The sequence below is a fragment of the Chiloscyllium plagiosum genome, unplaced genomic scaffold (genome assembly GCF_037043375.1).
Source record: "Chiloscyllium plagiosum isolate Xiang-an unplaced genomic scaffold, Cpla_swu_hap1 HiC_scaffold_10, whole genome shotgun sequence".
Classification (NCBI taxonomy): Eukaryota; Metazoa; Chordata; class Chondrichthyes; order Orectolobiformes; family Hemiscylliidae; genus Chiloscyllium; species Chiloscyllium plagiosum.
In genome coordinates this window covers 20,774,804-20,801,113 of record NW_028270148.1, presented here as the reverse complement: position 1 = coordinate 20,801,113, position 26,310 = coordinate 20,774,804, and the positions used below count along the sequence as shown (strand labels likewise).

General features: G+C 39.2%; 1 protein-coding gene across 6 annotated transcripts in view; it reads left to right on the top strand.

Annotated features, from left to right (window-relative positions):
* The window catches only part of sdccag8 (SHH signaling and ciliogenesis regulator sdccag8), a 355,401-nt gene that overhangs the window by 272,510 nt on the left and 56,581 nt on the right, over positions 1–26,310 (top strand). For all 6 annotated transcript variants that reach the window (XR_015758360.1, XR_015758359.1, XM_087991185.1 and 3 more), the window contains exon 16: positions 15,203–15,334. Coding sequence is in view for 4 of the 6 variants with exons in the window: in XM_087991185.1 (XP_087847311.1) it covers positions 15,203–15,334 (132 nt within the window). In the remaining 2 variants the exon portion in view is untranslated. The remainder of the gene's footprint in view (positions 1–15,202; positions 15,335–26,310) is intronic.

Genomic DNA, 26,310 nt, shown 5'->3' with positions numbered 1-26,310 from the left:
ACTTATCCCAGTTTTAGTCTATTGGTTTTTCCTAGAATCTTATTTCCATCTATTATTTGAAAAACTAATGCAAGATACTTGCAAACATGCACCATTCCTCAAATGCAAGCACATAATCAGGTCTTCTATTTTCATTAATTGAAGTTTTTTGCAATGGAGTCCTGTTGTCTGAAAGTGTTAATACATGATTGGGTACAGTCAGCAAAAACTACTGTAATGATGTCACCATGACTTGGTCAGAGAAAAGAAGGAGCTGGTTGAAGACAGACCTGAGGTCAATGTGCTCCTAACAGCTTCTGTAGTAATGTAGGTCATATTCATGTAATTCATATATTCTGTATATACTTGCAGTAACGCAATGAAGTTTTTACCAGAGAAGACTGTTGTAATGAGACTAGGTTTCGTCATTCATCTTATACCACGTTAGGGTTGAAAGAGCCCACACACACAACAGCTTCCTAACAACAAACTTATGTTCAGCATTGTTATAAATTAAAATGGTCAGGAAAAAAATTGAAATTGTAAAGAATATTGAGGATGAAAAGAATATAATAAAATTGTCTGTACTTAATGGCTATTTTCAAAAATTATTACAAAATGAAATACAAATTTGGAATCCAATTATTTTTGGAGGTCTTATTGGATTCTGAAATATTCTAAAAGGAGCTATTTGATTGATTACAGGATGGATGACTATAATATTCCTTGAGCCATGTGCCATGTAGCCGAAGATTCAGAAGTAGAATTGAGAGAAAATCTTATTTATATCATGGAAGACTCATTGTGCACAATTGTATAAAGCTAAAAGAAAGCAATTATTATCAATTTTAAAAAATAGGGTCTTGTCTGATCAGGGAAGGTATCTTAAACAAGTTTGTGTCAGTATCGGCATATTGAGTAAAATATGGAACCTAATTGCTGATTCTGCACTTTAATACCAAATACGTACTTCATACATTGTGTAAGGTATGAAAATATATATATATAAAATTTATTTCAGAGTTTAGATTTTGAAGTGGTGGCATGTGGGCTTTAGTCTAAAGGATGGGGTGTAATATTAAACTTTTTCTTTTAAAACCACAGTACGAGTACCATCAGAAGTATTCACTGCCTTCGTTTATTGATACATATGTCATTGGACCCTTATTGTATCATGATGAGTGTAAATCTGCTGAAATAGTGAGGAGGAGAAACAAAAATTATCTTTTATAATTGTAGTCCTTTTACATTTGATTGTTCTTTTTAAGAAGAGATGAATAATTCAATCTTCAATGATTCTGACAGGCTCTGGCTTCATTTATAAACTGCCTGACAAACACAATTTAAGAAATGAGTGGCAGTTTCAGACAAATGCAAACATTTCTTGCAAATTTTAATTCAATATTGGTTTGAGAAGGTGCAACAAGGATAATAAATAATGTGTGAAAATAAAATGGCCATCATGAATCCCATGCAGTAAGACCCTTTTCTCTCAAGATCCATGAGAAAATGAAGACCTAAATGATGAACCATCTATGCCCAGAAAATTAAGAAAGAAAATTGATATAGCCCTACAATGGAGAGATGAGTGAGACAGGCATGGAATTCTGCAGACTCATCTTTCATGTTGATAAACTGTTAATGGCAAATAAGCCTGACAGACTGTACATCAACATGTTGACCTAAGTAGGACTATACCACCAAAGAAAATGAAAAACATTCTAAGGAATAGGTTTGAGAAGTGATTATGTAACCATAGCTTAATGAGAAACAACCAACGACTCTTAAGGAAAGGAAAAATCTATTTATGAAATCTTGACTTCTTTGAACCTTTTATAAACTTCTTATGATGTAGTTTATTTGAACTTTTGGAAAGCCATTGACACAGTTCAATATGGAATGTTTATTAAAAGAAAAATCTAAGGAGCATTGGGAACCTGAGATAGCATCTAATCCTGACTAAAAAACATTTTGGCATAAAATAGGCATCAGAGAGTACTGATGAAATGCATTATTCCAGACTGGAGAAAGTTACATGGCAGGAATCAGTATGCCCATCTTTATTATTTTCTGCCTGTATAAATGAGCAGGATATAAAACCATTTGTAAATTTATGAAGTTTCAGAAATTCTGAAGCAAGGCTATAGAATGACAAATTATTACCTGCAAAATAATTCACATCAGTTATGAAATTAAGTAGAAAACATGTAAAAGGAATTTAGACACATTAGACAAAATTTAGACATATTAGACAAAAAATATAAAACAAGCAGAAAACTAAAAAGGATCCAAATAACACTGAAATATTTCAAATGTGAGTGGGTGATAAAACGTTTGCTTACAATGCAGAGAACCATTTAAAACAACAAAAATATTGGATCTATAAACAAAACGAGTATATAGGTAAAATTTGTGCAGAGGTTTTATAATTAACTCATTAGGCAACATTAGGAAGACTGTATACAATTTCCAAGATGGAGGACGGGAAACATTTCTGGCTGTAAGAGCTGCTCCATTTTTTTGAGGTATTTTAGGTGTTGGAGTGATTTCCTCAAATTCCAGAAGCAACAATTACTGTTTTATGTGCTGTTGCATTGTTTTGGAACTTTGGAAAATAAAAGTCAAAACAACAGCAGTTTAAAAGATAAAAGAGCAGACAAAGGAAGCACATGGTGAGGACAGTGCAAGAGAGAGAGAGAAAGAGAGAACATGCACAGTTGCTACTTTTGCTGTTTGAATTCGTGTATCGCTGGACATCGGAGTGCATCTGGGAAAATTAACAAACACTGAAATTCACAACTAACCTTGGAGGAACTGTTGGGCGAAGTTCACAGCACGGAATCAAATAAGTTAATTATTGTTTTAAGTCTGTCCAAGAGAAAGGCTGCAGTAGTGGGTACAGTGGATTCTTTCTTGATTATATGTTTTTGGAGATAAGTCTCTTGATTAAACTTAAAATATAAGCCATAGCTATTAATTTAACCTGGGGCAGTGTTTGTAGAGAAATAAGACGATGTTATTTTCTGGGTCGGTAGATTGTGAAGGAGCAAAAATGGCCTTTGCAGTGATATGTACTTCTTGTCAGATGTGGGAATTTAAAGGGAGTTTAAGGGTTACTGCGGATTATATCTGTCATAAATGCTGTTGGATGCGAATCTCACCAGATCAAGTGGATCGGTGGGGAGACAGATAGAAGCGATGAGGAATTTGCAACAGCAACAGTATGTGATGGATGGCAGTTATAGGAAGGGGGGAAAGTCTCAGATACAGTCACTTGGATGGGTTAACTCCAGGAAGGGTAAGAGAGGTAGGCAGTTAGAGCAGGAGTCTTTTGTGGATATACCCATTTCAAACAGGTATTCTGTTTTGGAACATGTAGAGGGTGATGGATTCTCAGGGGAACGTAGCACGAACAGCCAAGTTTCTGGTATTGAGACTGGCTCTAATGCAACGAGGGATACGTCGGCTACCAAGAGATCAATTGTGTTAGGGGATTCTGTAGTTAGAGGTACTGACAGACATTTCTGTGGCCAGCGGAGAAAAAGCAGAATGGTGTGTTGTTTCCCTGGTGCCAGGATCAAGGATGTCTCAGAGAGGGTGCAGAATGTTCTCACTGGGGAGAGGGGCCAGCAGGAGGTCATTGTCCACATTGGAACCAACGACATAGGAAGGGAAAAGGTTGAGATTCTGAAGGGAGATTACAGAGAATTAGGCAGAAATTTAAAAAGAAGTTCCTCAAGGGTAGTAATATCTGGATTACTCCCAGTGCAATGAGCTAGTGAGGGCAGGAATAGGAGGATAGAGCAGATGAATGCATGGCTGAGGAGCTGGTGTATGAGAAAAGGATTCACATTTTTGGATCATTGGAATCTCTTTTGGGGTAGAAGTGACCTGTACAAGAAGGACGGATTGCACCTAAATTGGAAGGGGACTAATATACTGGCAGGAAAATTTGCTCGAGCTGCTTGGGAGGATTTAAACTAGTAAGGTGGGGAGGTGGGACCCAGGGAGATAGCGAGGAAAGAGATCGATCTGAGACGGGTACAGCTGAGAACAGAAGTGAGTCAAACAGTCAGGGCAGGCAGGGACAAGGTAGGACTAATAAATCAAACTGCATTTATTTCAATGCAAGGGGCCTAACAGGGAAGGCAGATGAACTCAGGGTATGGTTAGCAACATGGGACTGGGATATCATAGCAATTACAGAAACATAGCTCTGGGATGGCTGGACTGGCAGCTTAATGTTCCAGGATACAAATGCTACAAGAAGGATAGAAAGGGAGGCAAGAGAGGAGGGGGAGTGGCATTTTTGATAAGGGACAGCACTACAACTGTGCTGAGGGAGGATATTCCCGGAAATACATCCAGGGAAGTTATTTGGGTGGAACTGAGAAATAAGAAAGGGATGATCACCTTATTGGGATTGTATTATAGATCCCCCAATAGTAAGAGGGAAATTGAGAAATAAACTTGTAAGGAGATTTCAGCTATCTGTAAGAATAATAGGGTAGTTATGGTAGCGAATTTTAACTTTCCAAACATCGACTGGGACTGCCGTAGTGTTAAAGGTTTAGATGGAGAGGAATTTCTTAAGTGTGTACAAGACAATCTTCTGATTCAGTATGTGGATGTACCTATTAGAGAAGGTGCAAAACTTAACGTATTTTTGGGAAATACGGCAGGGCAGGTGACTGAGGTGTCAGTGGGGGAGCACTTTGGGACCAGGGACCATAATTCTATTCGTTTTAAAATAGTGATGGAAAAGGATAGACCAGATCTAAAAGTTGAAGTTCTAAATTGGAGAAAGGACAGTTTTGATGGTATTAGGCAAAAACTTTCGAAAGTGAATTGGGGGCGGATGTTCGCAGGTAAAGGGACGGCTGGAAAATGGGAAGCCTTCAGAAATGAGATAACAAGAATCCAGAGAAAGTATATTCCTGTCAGGGTGAAAGGGAAGGCTGGTAGGTATAGGGAATGCGGGATAACTAAAGAAATTGAGGGTTTGGTTAAGAAAAAGAAGGAAGCATATGTCAGGTATAGACAGGATAGATCGAGTGAATCCTTAGAAGAGTATAAAGAAAGTAGGAAGTTAAAAATCACACAACACCAGGTTATAGTCCAACAGGTTTAATTGGAAGCACACTAGCTTTCGGAGCGACGCTCCTTCATCAGGTGATAGTGGAGGGCTCGATCGTAACACAGAATTTATAGCAAAAATTTACAGTGTGATGTAACTGAAATTATGCATTGAAAAATTGATTGTCTGTTAAGCCTTTCATCTGTTAGAATACAGTGATAGTTTCACTTCTTTCATGTGTAAATCACAAAACCTTTTTTTTAAAGTTGCATTCTCGGGTTAGCTGTTAACAATGGTGATAGCTACACAATATGTTGAAGGTGTTGGCCCTCTGTTTTCTCTGTCTATGCCATGATGTTTAGATTGAGTCTAATCTAAAAAGTGAGATAACAGAGTTTTACATAAATTCATGCAGTTTTTGAGCTCAGAGTTCTACATGAAAGCATGCAGTTTTTGAGCAAAGTACAATGTAACTCTGAAAGTACAAATTCACCCCACAAAATATATGTGTGCCTATGGATCTTTGTCTGTCTGTGTGTGTGTCTGTCTGTCTGGGGTGGGGGTTGTGAGTGTAAGAAAGTGTGTCTGTGTAGTGAGTGCAGAGTGTCTTAAGTCTGTGAGAGGGTGCATGTGTGTGTGGGAGTGTGTGTGTCGATAAGGGTGTGTGTGGGTGTCTTTGCGCGTCTGTGTGTGAAAGTAGGAGTATACTTAAGAGGGAAATCAGGAGGGCAAAATGGGGACATGAGATAGCTTTGGCAAATAGAATTAAGGAGAATCCAAAGGGTTTTTACAAATATATTAAGGACAAAAGGGTAACTAGGGAGTGAGTAGGGCCCCTCAAAGATCAGCAAGGCGGCCTTTGTGTGGAGCCACAGAAAATGGGGGAGATACTAAATGAATATTTTGCATCAGTATTTACTGTGGAAAAGGATATGGAAGATATAGACTGTAGGGAAATAGATGGTGACATCTTGTAAAATGTCCATATTTCAGAGGAGGAAGTGCTGGATGTCTTGAAACGGTTAAAAGTGGATAAATCCCCAGGACCTGATCAGGTGTACCTGAGAACTCTGTGGGAAGCTAGAGAAGTAATTGCTGGGCCTCTTGCTGAGATATTTGTATCACGGATAGTCACAGGTGAGGTGCTGGAAGACTGGAGGTTGGCAAATGTGCCACTGTTTAAGAAGGGTGGTAAAGACAAGCCAGGGAACTATAGATCATTGAGCCTGACCTCAGTGGTGGACAAGTTGTTGGAGGGAATCCTGAGGGACAGGATGTACATGTATTTGGAAAGGCAAGGACTGATTCGGGATAGTCAACATGGCTTTGTGCGTGGGAAATCATGTCTCACAAACTTGATTGAGTTTTTTGAAGAAGTAACAAAGAAGATTGATGAGAGCAGAGCAGTAGATGTGATCTATTTGGACTTCAGTAAGGCGTTCAACAAGGTTCCCCATGGGAGACTAGCCATTTGGATACAGAACTGGCTCAAAGGTAGAAGACAGAGGGTGTTGGTGGAGGGTTGTTTTTCAGACTGGAGGCCTGTGACCAGTGGAGTGCCACAAGGATCGGTGCTGGGCCCACTACTTTTTGTCATCTGCATAAATGATTCGGATGCGAGCATAAGAGGTACAGTTAGTAAGTTTGCAGATGACACCAAAATTGGAGATGTAGTGGACAGTGAAGAGGGTTACCTCAAATTACAGATCTTGACCAGATGAGCCAGTGGGCTGAGAAGTGGCAGGTGGAGTTTAATTCAGAAAAATGCGAGGTGCTGCATTTTGGGAAAGCAAATCTTAGCAGGACTTATGCACTTAATGGCAAGGTCCTAGGGATTGTTGCTGAACAAAGAGACCTTGGAGTGCAGGTTCATAGCTCCTTGAAAGTAGAGACGCAGGTAGCTAGGATAGTGAAGAAGGCGTTTGGTATGCTTTCCTTTATTGGTCAGAGTATTGAGTACAGGAGTTGGGAGGTCATGTTGCGGCTGTACAGGGCATTGGTTAGGCCACTGTTGGAATATTGCGTGCATGTCTTGTCTCCTTCCTATCGGAAAGATGTTGTGAAAGTTGAAAGGGTTCAGGAAAGATTTACAAGGATGTTGGCAGGGTTGGAGGATTTGAGTTATAGGGAGAGGCTGAACTGGCTGGGGCTGTTTTCCCCGGAGCGTCGGAGGCTGAGAGGTGACCTTATAGAGGTTTACAAAATTAATAGGGGCATGGATATGGTAAATAGGCAAAGTCTTTTCCCTGGGGTTGGGGAGTTTAAGGTGAGAGGGGAAAGATATAAAAGAGACCTAAGAGACAACTTTTTCAGGTAGAGGGTGGTACGTGTATGGAATGAGCTGCCAGAGGAAGTGGTGGAGGCTGGTACAATTGCTACATTTAAGAGGCATTTGGATGGGTAAATGAATAAGAAGAGATTGGAGGGATATGAGCCGGGTGCTGGCAGGTGAGACTAGATTGGGTTGGGATATCTGGCTGGCATGGACGGGTTGGACTGAAGGATTTGTTCCATGCTGTAGAACTCTATGACTCCAAAATCTGGAAATAGATTGAGATCAGCGCTTCTAGGAAGCAGAGCATCCGCCCAAGGCACAGGCATCTAATATGTTAAAATTGCCAAATCCACTGGATCTACAGTCCTCATTTTGCACAGCCCAAAATGGATGAATTTGAAGAGGGAGAGAGCTGCTGTTTCCCAGTCTGTGATAAGCAGTACTCAACCAGCGATGGACAACACTCAGTGACCTTCTGAGAAAAGAAAATGAATCAGATGTTGGTGGATTTTATGACATGCAAGACACAAATGAACTGCCGGCTACCTATTCATACCAGTGACGTGTATTTTCCCCAATGTTGGATCACTGAGCTGATTGCTAAATGTCTGTTACGTGAACCTTTTGGCTCCTTTATGCTGGTCTTAATAAAGAATTTTTTTTTAAAACCTGCACTTTGAGAAGTCATGCCCCATTGTTATTTAGATTTATGCTGTATGGGATCAATGGAAATAAAGCCCTAACAGGAACATTGTCAATGGCATCAACAGGTACTTAGCCCTTCATTTGAATTCTTTACCTCGGCAGAGTCAGGGATTTGCCACCCAGATTTTGCTTAGAAGTTGCCAATGCCAAAACTTGACTCACCAAATTTTCTTATTAATCGGTTTCATGCTTACATTGACATCCTCCCATCAGGATTTATACAAGCTACTGAGTGAATTAATTAATCAATCCTTCGTTTCTAATGAAGTCAAATAACAAATTAAAAACTAACAATTGTTTATAAATCTTAGTTCGTAGCTTTTGAATATAAGCATCAAGTTTGTAAATAATTATTGGATTAGGTTAATTGATTAAATAAATTAGTTACAAATACAGTTCAGTTCTTTCAAAATAATTCAGCTGTAAATGTATTCTGCACATAAATGTACTGTTTCTGAGATTGATATAATGAGAGTAATTTATGGTTTGTCCCCTGTAGATAGCTGACAAATTAGCAGCATTAGGTAGCCAGCAGTCTACTGAATAGATTAAAGTCTGTGCAACTGTAGTTAGCAATGTTGTGAGAACTTATAAAACCTCACAAATTGCTGCAGTTGAACTGAGTTTCCTCGTGTTCCTCTCTGGAAGGGTGGTGGTGGTCTCCTGAGACTTCATAGTGATGAACGTTTATCTGTAGAGGGGATATTCATTCCTCCTGAACCCTCTGTTTCTGACTAGATTCATCTTTTCTGTTGATAGCTGTAACTGGACGATCTGGTTTAATTTTCACCTCCTGCAATCGCAGGGAAATTTGTGTATTTTAAATGTACACATGTATAGTTGCACAATTTGAGCTTCTGTAACTTAATCATTAGCAACAGACCCACATTTGGCCTTATGATGGATGAAAGGGCCATTAATGTAACACTTTCCCAGAGACTTTTGCACTGACAGCCTCGGCTATAGCAATGACTTCCAAAATCACAACTTTTTCATTCTCTAGCCCTTTTCTTTCCTAACATTACAGTCTCTATTTTGGGAAGAGAACATACCTCCTCCAGTAATTGTTTTGAGGGAGAAATCAGATACAGTCACAAGTCATCACAATTCAAACATAGATTGATAATTAATGTAAATTTGTCTGTGTTTGGCAGCTTATTCAATTGAACACATAGTGTTCAAATTCTGGTGATTTAACATTGAAGACCAGGAGAAGTGGCTAGATTTTCTTTTGTTGGAAAGTTTTATTAACTGGCACTCATCTAACATAAACACTACATGCAATTATTAGCCCAAGCTTGGATGCTATCTCATTCCTTCTATAGGCTGGCCTGTGTTGCACCATAGTAAGAGACGTGAGAGCAACTTATCATTGCTGAATCATTAGCAGCAGACCCACTTTTCATCTTATGACAGTTGAAAGAGTCAATGATGATTGGGCCAAGATCACTGTTCTTAGACAGTCTTGTACTGACAACCTAGTCTATAATAATTACATCCAACAACCACAACTCTCTTCAGGTATGATTCCAGCTGTTCTGTTTTGTGGTGCCATACTTTGTCAAATGCTACCTTAATGTTGAGTAAAGTTATTATCATTTCACAATAGTGTTATGTTTTTGGTAGTGATTTTTTTTCCAAAGAAGAAATCTGAAACCCTCAATTTTTACTAAAACAAAAGTAGGGAATGCAAATCCCAGAAACCAAACAATAGTCTCCTCATTTGCTGAGTCTGCCATTTAGTCTATAGAAGGCTCCTCAACAAAGCGCAGTATTACTAAAGGAATTAAGCCACAAGATTTGGGATTCTGGGTAATCCAAGATGGAGGACGGGAAAAATTTCTGGCTGTAAGAGCTGCTCCTTTTTTTTTGAGGTATTTTAGGTGTTGGAGGTGATTTCCTCAAATTCCAGGAGCAGCAATTACTGTTTTATATGCTGTTGCATTGTTTTGGAACTTTGGAAAAAAAAGTCAAAACAACAGCAGTTTTAAAAGGGAGAAGAGCAGACAAAGGAAGCACATGGTGAGGACAGTGCAAGAGAGAGAGAGAGAGAGAAAGAGAGAATGTGCACAGTTGCTACTTTTGCTGTTTGAATTCGTGTATCGCTGGACATCGGAGTGCATCTGGGAAAATTAACAAACAGTGAAATTCACAACTAACCTTGGAGGAACTGTTGGGCGAAGTTCACAGCACAGAATCAGATAAGTTAATTATTGTTTTAAGTCTGTCCAAGAGAAAGGCTGCAGTAGTGAGCATAGTGGATTCTTTTTGATTATGTGTTTTTTGGAGATAAGTCTCTTGATTAAACTTAAAATATAAGCCATATCTATTAATTTAACCTGGAGCAGTGTTTGTAGAGGAATAAGACATTGTTATTTTCTGGGTCTGTAGATTGTGAAGGAGCAAAAATGGCCTTTGCAGTGATATGTACTTCTTGTCAGATGTGGGAATTTAAAGAGAGTATAAGCGTTACTGCGGATTATGTCTGTCATAAATGCTGTTGGATGCGAATCTTATCAGATCGAGTGGATCAGTTGGAGAGACAGATAGAAGCGATGAGGAATTTGCAACAGCAACTGTATGTGATGGATGGCAGTTATAGGAAGGGGGGAAAGTCTCAGATACAGTCACATGGATGGGTTAACTCCAGGAAGGGTAAGAGAGGTAGGCAGCTAGAGCAGGAGTCTTTTGTAGATATACCCATTTCAAACAGGTATGCTGTTTTAGAAAATGTGGGGGGTGGATAGATTCTTAGGGGAACGTAGCACGAACAGCCAAGTTTCTGGTATTGAGACTGGCTCTAATGCAACGAGGGGTACGTCAGCTTCCAAGAGATCAATTGTGTTAAGGGATTCTGTAGTCAGAGGTACAGACAGATGTTTCTGTGGCCAGCAGAGAAAAAGCAGAATGGTGTGTTGTTTCCCTGGTGCCAGGATCAAGGATGTCTCAGAGAGGGTGCAGAATGTTCTCACTGGGGAGAGGGGCCAGCAGGAGGTCATTGTCCACATTGGAGCCAACGGCATAGGAAGGGAAAAGGTTGAGATTCTGAAGGGAGATTACAGAGAATTAGGCAGAAATTTAAAAAGAAGGTCCTCAAGGGTAGTAATATCTGGATTATTCCCAGTGTTACGAGCTAGTGAGGGCAGGAATAGGAGGATAGAGCAGATGAATGCATGGCTGAGGAGCTGGTGTATGAGAAAAGGATTCACATTTTTGGATCATTGGAATCTCTTTTGGGGTAGAAGTGACCTGTACAAGAAGGACGGATTGCACCTAAATTGGAAGGGGACTAATATACTGGCAGGAAAATTTGCTCGAGCTGCTTGGGAGGATTTAAACTAGTAAGGTGGAGGGGTGAGACCCAGGGAGATAGTGAGGAAAGATATCAATCTGAGACGGGTACAGCTGAGAACAGAATTTAGTCAAACAGTCAGGGCAGGCAGGGACAAGGTAGGACTAATAAATTAACTGCATTTATTTCAATGCAAGAGGCAGATGAACTCAGGGCATGGTTAGGAACATGGGACTGGGATATCATAGCAATTACAGAAACATGGCTCTGGGATGGGCAGGACTGGCAGCTTAATGTTCCAGGATACAAATGCTACAGGAAGGATAGAAAGGGAGGCAAGAGAGGAGGGGGAGTGGCATTTTTGATAAGGGATAGCATTACAACTATGCTGAGGGAGGATATTCCCGGAAATACATCCAGGGAAGTTATTTGGGTGGAACTGAGAAATAAGAAAGGGATGATCACCTTACTGGGATTGTATTATAGATCCCCAATAGTAAGAGGGAAATTGAGAAACAAACTTGTAAGGAGATCTCAGCTATCTGTAAGAATAATAGGATGATTATGGTAGGGGATTTTAACTTTCCAAACATTGACTGGATCTGCCATAGTGTTAAAGGTTTGGATGGAGAGGAATTTCTTAAGTGTGTACAAGACAATTTTCTGATTCAGTATGTGGATGTCCCTACAAGAGAAGGTGCAAAACTTGACGTACTCTTGGGAAATAAGGCAGGGCAGGTGACTGAGGTGTCAGTGGGGGAGCACTTTGGGACCAGCTACCATAATTCTATTCGTTTTAAAATAGTGATGGAAAAGGATAGACCAGATCTAAAAGTTGAAGTTCTAAATTGGAGAAAGGCCAATTTTGATGGTTTTAGGCAAGAACTTTCAAAAGCTGATTGGAGGCAGATGTTCGCAAGTAAAGGGATGGCTGGAAAATGGGAAGCCTTCAGAAATGAGATAACAAGAATCCAGAGAAAGTATACTCCTGTCAGGGTGAAAGGGAAGGCTGGTACGTATAGGGAATGCGGGATGATGAAAGAAATTGAGGGTTTGGTTAAGAAAAAGAAGGAAGCATATGTCAGCATAATAGATCGAGTGAATACTTAGAAGAGTATAAAGAAAGTAGGTGTATACTTAAGAGGGAAATTAGGAGGACAAAACGGGGACATGAGATAGCTTTGGCAAATAGAATTAAGGAGAATCCAAAGGGTTTTTACAAATACATTAATGACAAAAGGGTAACTAAGTAGAGAATAGGGCCCCTCAAAGATCAGCAAGGCGGCCTTTGTGTGGAACCACAGAAAATGGGGGAGATACTAAATGAATATTTTGCATCCGTATTTACTGTTGGAAAGGATATGGAAGATACAGACTGTAGGGAAATAGATGGTGACATCTTCTAAAATGTCCATATTGCAGAGGAGGAAGTGCTGGATGTCTTGAAATGGTTAAAGGTGGATAAATCCCCAGGACCTGATCAGGTGTACCTGAGAACTCTGTGGGAAGCTAGAGAAGTGATTGCTGGGCCTCTTGCTGAGATATTTGTCTCATGGATAGAGACAGGTGAGGTGCTGGAAGACTGGAGGTTAGCAAACATGGTGCCATTGTTTAAGAAGGGCGATAAAGACAAGCCAGGGAACTATATACCGGTGAGCCTGACCTCAGTGGTGGGCAAGTTGTTGGAGGGAATCCTGAGGGACAGGATGTACATGTATTTGGAAAGGCAAGGACTGATTCGGGATAGTCAACATGGCTTTGTGCGTGGGAAATCATGTCTCACAAACTTGATTGAGTTTTTTGGAGAGGTAACAAAGAAGATTGATGAGGGAAGACCAGTAGTTGTGATCTATGTGGACTTCAGTAAGGTGTTCGACAATAGGATCTGGACCAGATGGGCCAATGGGCTGAGAAGTGGCAGATGGAGTTTAATTCAAATAAATGCGAGGTGCTGCATTTTGGGAAAGCAAATCTTAGCAGGACTTATACACTTAATGGTAGGGTCCTAGGGTGTGTTGCTGAACAAAGAGTGCAGGTTCAAAGCTCCTTGAAAGTGGAGTTGCAGGTAGATAGGATAGTGACGAAGGCGTTTGGTATGCTTTCCTTTATTGGTCAGAGTATTGAGTACAGAAGTTGGGAGGTCATGTTGCGGCTGTACAGGACATTCGTGAGGCCACTGTTGGAATATTGCGTGCAATTCTGGTCTCCTTCTTATTGGAAAGATGTTGTGAAACTTGCAAGGGTTCAGAAAAGATTTACAAGGATGTTGCCAGGGTTGGAGGATCTGAGCTACAGGGAGAGGCTGAACTGGCTGGGGCTGTTTTCCCTGGAGCGTCAGAGGCTGAGGGGTCACTTTATAGAGGTTTACAAAATTATGAGGGGCATGGATAAGATAAATAGACAAAGTCTTTTCCCTGGGGTCGGGAGTCCAGAACTAGAGGGCATAGGTTTAGGGGCAGAGGGAAAAGATATTAAAGAGAGCTAAGGGGCAACTTTTTCACGCAGTGGGTGTTATGTGTATGGAATGAGCTGCCAGAGGAAGTGGTGGAGGCTGGTACAATTGCAACATTTAAGAGGCATTTGGATGGGTATATGAATAGGAAGGGTTTGGAGGGATATGGGCCGGGTGCTGACAGGTGGGACTAGATTGTGTTGGGATATCTGGTCGGCATGGACAGGTTGGACCGAAGGGTCTGTTTCCATGCTGTATGTCTCTATGACTCTATGTTTAAAGCAAAATAATTTTTATTATACATTAGTCATGGGAAGCAAGCATTAAATCAATCTTTGTGAACATCCTATACTGTTCCATTAAAATCGTTGTAATTTTGACGTGAATTAAAAGGCAAATTATGGTCACTCATAAAGTATAAATGAAATGTTAAATAACTGATACAACTGAGATGGATCTTACTATTTGGCTCAGCAGACTACACACTATATAGGTAATTAAACCTAGTCACAAAATCCTTCAAAACTTTGAGATTCAGAAATTTTTGGCTCTTTGTCCTCTAGGGTGTAGCCAGTTCTCCAGTCAACCAGCAGCACACACCAAACTGATCTCCTCAGGCAACACCAAAAATGTTACATACCTACAAAACCTCCTTAACCTGGTCTGGATGGTGTAGATTCATCTATCTTCAAGTAATAGAAGCAGATCTAGCAACTTATTCTCAGCTTCTGGATTGAGCCACTCTTCTTCAGCTTGCCTGTATTGCACTATTGGACGCATCAAACACTGCTACTGAGTTCGGATGGCTTTGTTTCCTTTTAAATCGTCTCACTTCACTTCAACATTTAAGAGGAATTTGGATGGGTATATGAATAGGAAGGGTTTGGAGGGATATGGGCCGGGTGCTGGCAGGTGGGACTAGATTGGGTTGGGATATTGGCCGGCATGGACGGGTTGGACCAAAGGGTCTGTTTCCATGCTGTACATCTCTATGACTCTACCCAGATGTTTGGATTCCAGATCTGAATTTCCGTTTTTGTTTGCTTAGAAATTGGAAGGGTCGGTTTCCTTAATCAACGTCTCTTTCCATTTCTCGTTCTCAGTTAATACAAAACATGCAAACTTTGAAAGCACAGGTTCCAATGTCAAAATGGGGCCAAACATATCAAAGGCTACAAAACAATTGAGGAACATTAATGGGCTGTCATCATAGTCATGAAGGATCTTACTTGTGACTTTGGTTTCAGAGTTGAAAATTTTATAATAAATAGTTAAGATGATGCTTTCTCATTCATCAACTTAATTCCTTCACATTTAATTGCACATGGACAGGCATTATTGTTGCTTTTGTCATGATGTTTCTTTATTACAATTGGTCTTTCCTCAGCTATTCTCATTTGTAAAATTGATTACATATTCCAGATCAGAGGTTGGCCAGCTTTGCCAGGACAAAGAGTATTTACAGGAAAGATTGGAGAAACTGCAGGCAAGAAATGATGAAATGGAAAACCAGTGCATCCAACATGGAACAATGCATGAAAGAATGAAACAAAGGTACGTAGCATTCCCGCAGTATCTGCTGAGTATCTTACTCTGAATTTTGTTGTCAATGTTTCCTTGGTTTTGATTGGAAACAGGCAATGAATTCCTACTGCAAAGTAAAAGTTTTGTAACTGGAATTGAACATGATTGTGTTCAGTGTAATTATGATCAAGTGAACATCAGTTCCAAACCAAGAGAATCATCCTCAAATATTTAAAGTGACTTCTAGATAAATGAATCCCTGATCAGAACATGTTAAGTTTAATCATTGACAATTTCCTGGACAATACATAATGCTTAAATGTATAATCATATTACATAGTGACATAGGATTGTAGGAAGTAGAAGCAGGATTAGGCGCTCAGCCTGTTGAGCGTGCACTGCCATGCAGCTAGATTATGGCTACTTTTCTACACCTACACTATTTTCATATCTTCATACTCCTTGATATTTTTAATGTCTAGAAAATATATTGACCTCTGTCTTGAATATACTCAATGACTCAACCAATACAGTGAACACCAAAAAGATTCATCACCGAGGAGTGAAGAAGTTCCTCCTGATCTTAATTTTAAAAAGCTTACATCTTATTTTGAGCTGCACCTGGTTCTATAATGCTCAGCCAATTCTTTCTGCATATTTCCTGTCTTTCAAGAATTTTGTAAGCTCTTACAGTCTGATATAATAAACAGTACAGAATACATGCTCAGTCTCCGCAATCTCACATCATAGGGTAGTCCAACATCCCAGGAATTAGACTGATAACTTTCACTGAACTCCCCCTGTGGCCAGTATAGCCTTCCTGAGGAAAGGAGACCAAAATTGTACACAATATTTCTAGGTGCAGTTCTATACAATTGAACCAAGATATCTTTATCCCTGTGCTCAAACTCCTTGCAATTAAGGCCAACATATCATTCATCTTCCTAATTGCTCCTTGCACTTGTCTTTTAGTTTTCAGTAACTTATAAACAAGGACATCCAAGCCTTTTTGAATGGCAACATTTCCAATCTTTCACCATTTGAGAAATACACTGCATTTCTATTTTTTTCCCAAAGTCGTTAGCTACACATTTTTATGTTATATTCCAGATTTATGCCCACTCATTTAGCCTGTTTGATTCTCTTGAAGCCCATGATCAGCCACAGTCGTATTCAATGGCAGAGCAGGCTCAAAGGGCTAAATGGCCTACTCCCACTACTATTTTCTATATTTTTAATATTTCCCCTCTCAACTCGTATTGCCACATAGTTTTGTATCATCACCAAACTTGGAAATATTACATTTGGTTCAAAGTCTTTGAATCATTGTGTGCATATACATATTAGCTGGGCACAAACACTGATCCACTGATTAACTTCTTTTCTTCAAATCTATAGCATGAAAAATAAAACCTGAAAACTATAACAAATGCCATAGGCATTACATGACTACAATTCATGTTTCTAATCAGAAATCATTAAAAATGTTGGAACAGGAGTGATTTCTTTTTTCTAATATGTTTTCAGTTTCTTTTAAGTAGTTTAAGAAAGAAGATTAATTGCTTTGCAAAGTACTTTTGTTGATTTTGGGTTTCCTTAACTTAGTGTAATGCTATTCCTGTACAGCTTCTTATTTCAAGCACAGTACCAAGTCTACCTAGAATTGGTGATCACTATAATACTTTAAAATTTAACTCAACCGTGTTGCATAACCTGAAAATTTGTCAGGTATCTGTCATTTACAAAAGTAACATTACCACTTATGTCATGCTCGGCATAATGCACTTGCTTCTTGATGCTTGTTTATGTAATCATACTCAGCATAACTCTTTATAAGCCAGTGATTAACAATACAATTTTGTACGGTGAAATCAAGTTACAAATCTTTTCTGAGCAAGCCTGTATTCTGAATTTTCAGTTGCTGCACTTCAGTTGAGTATTATCATTCTTAGAGAATTAAACTACCTCTCCCATACTCGAAATCTGTAGTGGGAAAGGCAAAGTATTTTCATTCAAATTCATGAGTTGCATAAATTAGATGAGATTGAGATCTTATGAGCTGGTTATTTTTCTTTCAAGCAGTCTATAGAGATCTTTACACATAACTCTGATCCAAATGTAATATTTTTTGGCAAGCTTGTGATTCATTAATCAAGATTCAGCTACAGCCCAATTAAGAATATGATAATCTACTCCATCATAAGTATTCTGTTCAGATTGATTAGAATACACCCACACATTTCAATCTGATATTTTTCTTTAAAAAATTTGTATAGAAACCAATGAAAAGAAATATTAAATGCATTATAAAGTTCACTTATTTGTTGCAAGCTGGACATTCTATGCATCTGCAATTAGTATTATATTGGTTGACCTGCAAAGTCCAAAGTATATAATGGAGATAGAGCTAGAAAGTGTATCAGTATTTAGGTAATAACTTCAATACTAAGGTGCTTTTTATTTAAATGTGCTTTGTACAAGACCTACTTTAAATTTTATGGACCAGTTATTCTAGTACTTGTTAATATTTGATGTATTTCTTCAAACTAAGTGTTATTAGTCCTTACACAAACTGGCCTGATCACAATTAGAATTTATTGAAATGTAATTAAATCCCACTCACAGAATTGACACTGATCAATTTTGAGACAAGATCCATAAATACTGCTATGTTTTCATCTTTGATAACACAATTAACGCCATCAGATGGTCAAACCTTGAGACTTGCTTTAAATACTTAGTCACGTATTTTCAGTCAAATATGTGGAATATCATAGGTGCAGCCATAAGAAAGAAAATAATAGAATTTACATTTATGCTTCATGTTTTTATTATTAAATCTTAATTGGAGATATTTTAGATTTTCCCTCACTAATCTCCAGTTTAAATGAAAGCAATTATCAACTGGCACTTGCATACAAAGAATAAAGAATAGTACAGCACAGGTACAGGCTTTTTGACCCACCAAGCCAGCGCAGACACATGACGCGTTTCTAAACTAAAAACCTTTTTCCTCTACATGATCTGTATCCTTCTGTTCCCTGTCTGTTCATGTATCTGTCAAGATGCCTCTTAAATGTTGCTTTGTACCTGTTCTGCCATATGCCTTTTTGACCACCATATCGACTTGTGTTGCCATGTTCAGGGAATTGTGGACCTGTATACCTAGAGGCAACATACTGAACAGAGTCCTAAAGCAGGGCAAAATCTTGTGAGAATGATGGATGACTGGAGAGTTGTCATGATCATCACATTGCTTCTTTCTGAGAAGGCACACTGCATCTTGATAGACCGGAAATGCGCCATCCCTTGAAATCAATGATCCCAGGGTAGAGAAATCCTGCCACACAAAACTCTTCTATGTCAATAGCACCACAAGGGACGTAAAGAATATTGCTGGAACTATTCCCACCCAAGAACTTGGATTGAAGAGAAGTCCAGGTATAAATGAATGTTGGCAAATGGGATGTCACAGGCTGGGGTCATCAGAGGAGTAAAGCGGTCAGTAACAAAGGCCATGGTTTGGCTTTCATTGGTCTTGCTCTCTTCCCGATGCTGGGTCCCGAAATCAGGCATTGTGCCTTTATTAACAAGGGATATCTTCCATCCTCACCACAGGTGCAATCTTTCATGCTCCCCACATAGCAAGTTGTCTGTTCACTCTGAGTTAATACCTTCAGCCTCAGGATGAGGCCCTTAAGTGGGTATTAATTACCATCAAGGTGGAAAGGCTGTCCACAGCATAAACACTCCATCTGGGGGCAGGAAGGTGGCATGATTCCCAACCACTACATCCTTAAACCAACCACTAAATGCAGCCCTCACCCATACCCCACAATCACTTTATGCATTTAATGTGAGCAGTTCAGATTTGATCCATCAAATGATTTACATTTCGCCTAATTATATGAATAATTAGTAAATCCATGCAAACCTAAACTCCAGTTACCTATCTCCACAGGATACTTAAGCTTATTTTAAAACCAGCCACTGAGTAACATAAGTTCAATTTTCAGTTTAAGTCTGATCTAGTTTATTTTTTTATGGAATAAAGATTTAATTTGGTCTTTATTCAGTTTCACACTTCACTTCAGACATAGCACATTTTATAGAACAGATTGTAATTAAAATGCTTTTATTTTGCTATTTCAGAAAAATATGTCACCACTCTTTAGAATTCTTGCAACCTTATGCTTTACCTCATACTGGAGTTGTATCCACTCCTATTTCTGTCAAAATGGTCAGAATGCAGCCAATTTATTTGTGAAGCTTTTCACCCTAGAATTAACTAATATGATCATTGTACTGTTAAGCATTTGAGTTGGTTCATTTTCTGGAATAGCTCATCCCAGATAGTGAAATGATACAGAGATAGCCACTACATATTCATATGGCAACAGATGCTGTATTTGTTTCATCACATTGAGATGTATTTTTCTCGTATTAATCAGCTTTTTGTTGGAGTCTACTTTGAATTTCAGTTGGTCCACTCTTGTTATAAAAAAATGTGGATTTTCTTTGGAGTAGGATGGCAGGAAATATGTGCCATTTTTATCATGGTACTGTCGTGTACATGTGACATATTGTACTATGATGAATCAGCAAATCATGCAAGTATATACAGACATAAACATTAATGCTCATTTAATGAATTGATGCTCTCTAATCTGTCACTCACATGACAGAACTAGAAATGTAATAGGAGAGATGGAACCATAACAGGTAAGAGAGACTGAATCAAAGTTTGTGTGATTCATCTTCTGTATCCCTTCACTTTAGACTGAGTACTAATGAATCTGGTCTCTTGCATCACTCATACCTAGAAGTTGTAGGATCCTTGTTTATTGTCTGTCTGTTTACACTTCATTATGTCAGATTTGATAGAAGCTTCATCAAGTGTGCCCTCTACATTTGAAATATACAGAGCAAACCTTTAGATCATGATCACTATCCTATCCTAGTGAGTTTGGATTCTGATCTGCTATCCACTCTGAGATTAGCCTATCGGAACAGCAGTAAAACTTAAATTATACTAAACACTACTTTGTCTAACTTTTACATCATTTACCGTGCATGATGCAATACAGAAACTCAATAGTATGGCTGTTATTCAGCTTAAACTGAAAATGACTTCAGTTTTCACTTCAGGTCATTTCATGATTTTCTGTATTAAAGCCCAGGTAAATCTAATTTGTTGTTCCATTTGCATTTAGTAGGGTCTGTTCAATTTATGTTCATTTGCCAAGATCTGCACAATATTCATTGTTCCTTCTATGTGAAAATGTAGGTCACCTAATTATTCAACAATGGCTCTTCTAAGGAATTACAGAAAGTTTATCATCGGTGACTCACTAACTAATAAAGCACGTCCTTTGGGGATGAATTGTTCCTGCTCTAAATAATGACTACTTCCTTTGCAACTGTCATGGCTCTCATAGAGGAGAAATTTGTAAATTAGATACATGATTTTCCCCAAGATCTTTCTTAGTATATTGTATTATCATTAGTGATATGGCAATGATGTAACCGTGGATGTCTGCAAGTAATTGTTCTTCATTCTAAAACTATTATATTAAAATTAATTCAAATCTAAACAAAATATACCAATCCTGATTATTATATAGAATCATAGAGTCAAACAGCATGGAAACAGACCCCTTGGTCCAATTCGTCCATGCTGTCCAAATGTGAATCTAATCCTTCCATGGCTTTGCTCAAGGTATATAAATCAATGTTAGCCATGAGTGTTTCACACATTCATACTGGATTCCTTTTTACCTGCCATAGCACAATCCGTTAAGACTTGTTCCAGGAATTCCAGCAATTTTAATATCAGGAATTTCCTCTGGACCCTAAGGAAAAATTTCCAACGATGATCTTTGTGCATCCATGAATAGTTCCATAGGAAACAATGGGCTGAGTACTAACTGCCAAGAGGAAGCAAGCTTGGGTGTGCACAGGCATTAAATCCTTTGAAATTGAATGTTGAAATAGGATTTTAACATGATTCTGCCCTCATCAAAGTTTCATTAGGATGGAATTGAAGATGAGCTGGAACCCTTGTATTGGCTAAGTAACTAAGATACTTAAAAATTAAGAACCGTTTCAACCCTCAAATATATATCACTACACTTGACGAATGGGCTCCTAAAGTTTGTGCACTATAACCTGATGTTGTGTGACTTCTAACTTCAGCAATTTTCAAGTATCACTGAGGTGAGTGCACAGCAGGAAGAGCATCTTTATTCAAAGATACAAGCTGGAAATATTTTAATCAGTTTTATTGATGAGCCCCAGCCCTTGGAAGGAACTTCACTTCTCAGCATTTCCCTCATCCTCACTTGCACTTCCTTGCTGCTTGCCTTCACCAAGTGCCTTGCACTTCTTATGAGTCCCTCTGGAGGTCAGTCCGTCATGACAGGTAACTTCTGGATCCTCTTCATTGGTACAGAAAGTTACTCAATGCCAGTTCCATCTCTTTCAAACCTTAAGTTAAGAAAGGCTTGATCTAGCAGGACCTTCATGAGATGAGAAGCCCCTCTACATGAGAAGTCTCCTGGCACCTAAGCAGGTCTTCTCTAGCCCCAAGACAGGATGGAACCAAGAAACCAAATTGCCTGGAGGAGCTATTTTTGGCTGATCCCAGCCTCAGAAGATGCTTATAATCCCGTTTCTCATATTCTTAGTCACCTCAATATTTCCTGTTTCGATGCTATAGCTATTAAAATAATTTCTTCACTAATGCCTTTTATGTATGGTATGTCATAAAATTACATTGTTTGGAAAAACTTTATAAAATGAGCTGATGTGTATAGCCTAGAATTTTGTTGTTCATTGTTTTAAACAACTAGTGTTCAAACCTAATTTTTAGGAAAGCATGTGACTTAAGTCAAAATTAAAATCACACAACACCAGTTATAGTCCAACAGGTTTAATTGGAAGCTCTAGCTTTATGAGTGCTGCACCTTCACCAGGCTTCACAACCACCTGATGAAGGAGCTGTGCTCCGAAAGCTAGTGCTTCCAACTAAACCTGTTGGACTATAACCTGGTGTTGTGTGATTTTTAACTTTGTATAGCCCAGTCCAACACTGGCATCTCCAAATCATGACTAAAAATTAAGTGAGTTTTAGCAAACTGGGGGGGGGGGGTTATTTAATGAATTTTTTACAAACTGGAAAATTGATGGCTTCAGAAGGACAGATGGTCAGAGGCCAAAATCAGGTTCCTGTTCAGAAGAGCAGTTTCATTTCAGTAGAAGGGGCATTTAGTTTGTAGAAATTGAGAGAGTTGATAGAAATCTCCATGCAATTAGAATTGAAGAGACGTATCCAGGCTATCAGAAGTGAAAAGAAATACTAAGATGTTCATCAATCGAGGAGGAGAGTTGGATAGAGTCAGTGAGTATGTCCATACTTACATATCTCTGGGAAAGACAGAGAGTATTCATCTGCTGAATGTGCAGAAAGTTAGTTGAGTAAAAAAACTTAAAGTGAAGTCAGGAATGTTATTTTACTGGGCTTGAGTGACTTTAAAAGGTATTGCCAGCAAAGGGTTCAGTTCCTTTACTTTTTCTGCTGTTTATATCAAGATATTTCTAAATTATCTTTTTAAAATTTTGGATGATAAATTTGTGTTTTGTTAAAAGAACATTAGAAGCCTCATGTGAATATGTTCAATGACAGAAGCAAAACTTATGATCAATCAAGCCAAGTTTTACACTGGGATCTGACTGGTCCAGTACTACCATCGGCTGGGATCAAAACAAATTCTGTACCTAACATTCCTCCATTAAATGCTTGGTTAAACCTCTTTCTTTGTCCAGTCTTTCATCATCTATCCTAATATCATCTTATATGACTTTTTTTAAAACTGTTTATCAATTCTTCTGTGAACTATCTTGAGGATTTTAACTATATTAAAATCACCCTATAAGTAAAATTTGTTGTTAATTTATAGAGTTATACAGCATGATACCAGACTCTTTGGTCCAACCAGTCCAAACTGGCCATAATCCCAAACTAAACGAGTCCTATTAGTCTACAGTTGGCCCATATCTGTCCAAACATTTCTTATTCATGTAATTATCCTCATGTCTTTCAAACATTGTAAGTGTACCTGCATTCACCACTTCCTCTGGAAGTTCAATCCACTCACGAACTATTCCCAGTGTAAAAAAAATTGCTCATGTCTTTTTTAAGTCTTTCTCCTCTCACCTAAAAATAAACCCCTAGTCTTGAAATCCCCCACCCTAGGGAAAGGACACCTGTTGTTCACCTTATCTATACCTCTTATGATTTAATAAACCTCTATAAGGTCACCCTTTAACCTCCTATGCTCCATTGAAAAAGGTTCCATGCCTATCCAGTCTCTTCTTATAGCTCAAACCCTCCATTCCTGGCAACATCTGGTAACTCCCTTCTGAACCCTCTTCAGCTTAATAATATCCTTCTTTTAACAGAATGACTAGAAATGTGGACAGTACTCCAGAAGAGGCCTCTCCACCATCATAACCTTCCAATTCCCCTACTCAAAGGTCTGAGCAATGGAGGCAAGCATGCTAAATGCCTTATTAATCACCCTGTCTACATGTGGTGCAAACTTCAAAGAATTATGTACCTGAACCCCTAGGTGTCTCTTCTACAACATTATCCAAGGCCTTACTTTTAATTGCCCTTGTTGGTTTTGCCAAAATGCAATACCTCACATTTCTCCAAATTAAAGTCATTTGCCACCCCTCAGCCTAATGACCCAATTGATCAAGATCTCTTTGTAATTTTAAATAACCTTCTTCACAATCCATTATACCATCAATTGTGGTGTATTCTGCAAACTTACTAACCATGCTGTCTATATTCTCATCCAAATCTCATATATAAATGACTACCAGATGTAAATCCAGCACCAATCCCTGTGGAACACTGCTGGTAACAGACCTCCAGCCTGAAAAACAACTCTCTACCATCACTCTGTCTCCTGCCAATTTTGTATCCATTTGGCAAGCTCATCTTGAATCACATGTGATCTAACTTTACTAATTAGTCTACCATGCGGAACCTTGTCAAAGGCTTTACTAAAGTCCAAGTAAACAATGTCTACCACTCTGCTTCATCAATCTTCTTGGTTATTTCCTCAAAACATTCAATTTCCTTGCACACAACTATGCTGGCTATCCCAAATCATTCCTTGCCTCTCCAATTGCATATAAATTCTATCTTTCAGAATCACCTCTGACAATCTACCCACCACCAAAATCAGAATCACAGATCTATAGTTCCCAGGCTTCTCCTTACACTCCTTCTTAAACAAGGTTCAACATTAGCACTCTCCAGTCATCCAGCACCTCACTCGTAGTTATACATGATATAAATATTTCTGCAAGGGACGGTGTGACTTCCTCCCTAACTTCCCATTGCATCCTGGGATCGTGTCCTAGAGATTTATAAACCTTTATATTTTCTAAGCCATCCAGCATGTCCACTTCTGTAATGTGAACCATTTTCAAAACATCAATATTTATTTCCCTGAATTCTCTAGCCTACATTTCTTTCTCCACAGTAAATACTGACACGAAATATTCATTTAATATCTCTCTCATCGATGCAAAGAGATTCTCAATGATTACTTTGCATCAGTGTCCACTGAGGAACAGGAGGTGATGAATGCTTCAGGTGGCTCTCTGTACGGTCCCTGGGCCAGAGGGGAGCTGATCACTGGAGATCTTTGTGTTTACTCTGGATCATGTTGACATAAGGAGGGAAGATCTGTTGGGTAGGCTAAAGGATATTAAGGTGGTCAAAACGCCAGGACCAGATGGGATCTATCCCAGGTTGCTGAGGGAGGTGAGAGAGGAAATAGCTGGGGCCCTGACAGATATCTTTGTAGCATCCTTAAACACAGGTGAGGTGCCGGAGGACTGGAAGGTTGCTCATATTGTCCCCCTGTACAAGAAGGGTAGTAGGGATATTCCAGGTAACCACAGACCAGTGAGCCTGACGTCAGTGGTGGGAAAGTTGCTGGAGAAGATACTGAGGGGTAAAATATAATTTATATTTGGAAAAGAATGGGCTTATCAGTGATAGGCAACATGGTTTTATGCAGGGTAGATTGTGCCTTATCAACTTTAATAGAGTTCTTTGAGGAAGTGACCAAGTTGATAGATGAAGGAAGGGCTGGAGATGTCATGTACATGGACTTTAGTTATGCGTTTGATAGGGTTTCCCATGGTAAACTAATGGAGAAAGTGAAGTCACATGGTGTGCAGGATGTTCTAGCTGGGTGGTAAAGAAAAGGTTGAGTAACAGGACACAGAGAGTAGTAGTTGAAGGGAGTTTCCTGAAATGGAGAAAGGTGGTGTTCCACAGGGATCAGTGCTGGGGCCACTATTGTTTGTAATATACGTAAATGATCTGGAAGAGGGCATCATTGGTCTGATTAGTAAGTTTGCAAATGACTTGAAGATTGGTGGAGTAGCAGAAAGCATAAGTGACTGTCAAAGAATACAGGAGAATATAGATAGACCGGAGGGTTGGGCAGAGAAGTGGCAGGTGGAGTTCAATCCAGACAAATGTGAGGTGATGCATTTTGGGAAGTCTAATTCTAGAGCCAACTATACTGTAAACGGAAGAGCCTTGGGTAAAGTTGCTGAGCAGAGAGATCTGGGATTTCAAGTCCATTGTACTTTGAAGGTGGCTGCACAGGTGGATAGAGTGGTCAAAAAGGCATATGATATGGTTGCCTTCATCGGACGGGGTTTTGAGTATAAGAGCTGGCAGGTCATGCTAAAATTGTTCAAGACATTGGTTCGGCTGCATTTAGAATACTGTGTACAGTTCTGGTCGCCACATTTGTGGGCGGCACGGTGGCACAGTGGTTAGCACTGCTGCCTCACAGCGCCAGAGACCCGGGTTCAATTCCCGCCTCAGGCGACTGACTGTGTGGCATTTGCACGTTCTCCCCATGTCTGCGTGGGTTTCCTCCGGGTGCTCTGGTTTCCTCCCACAGTCC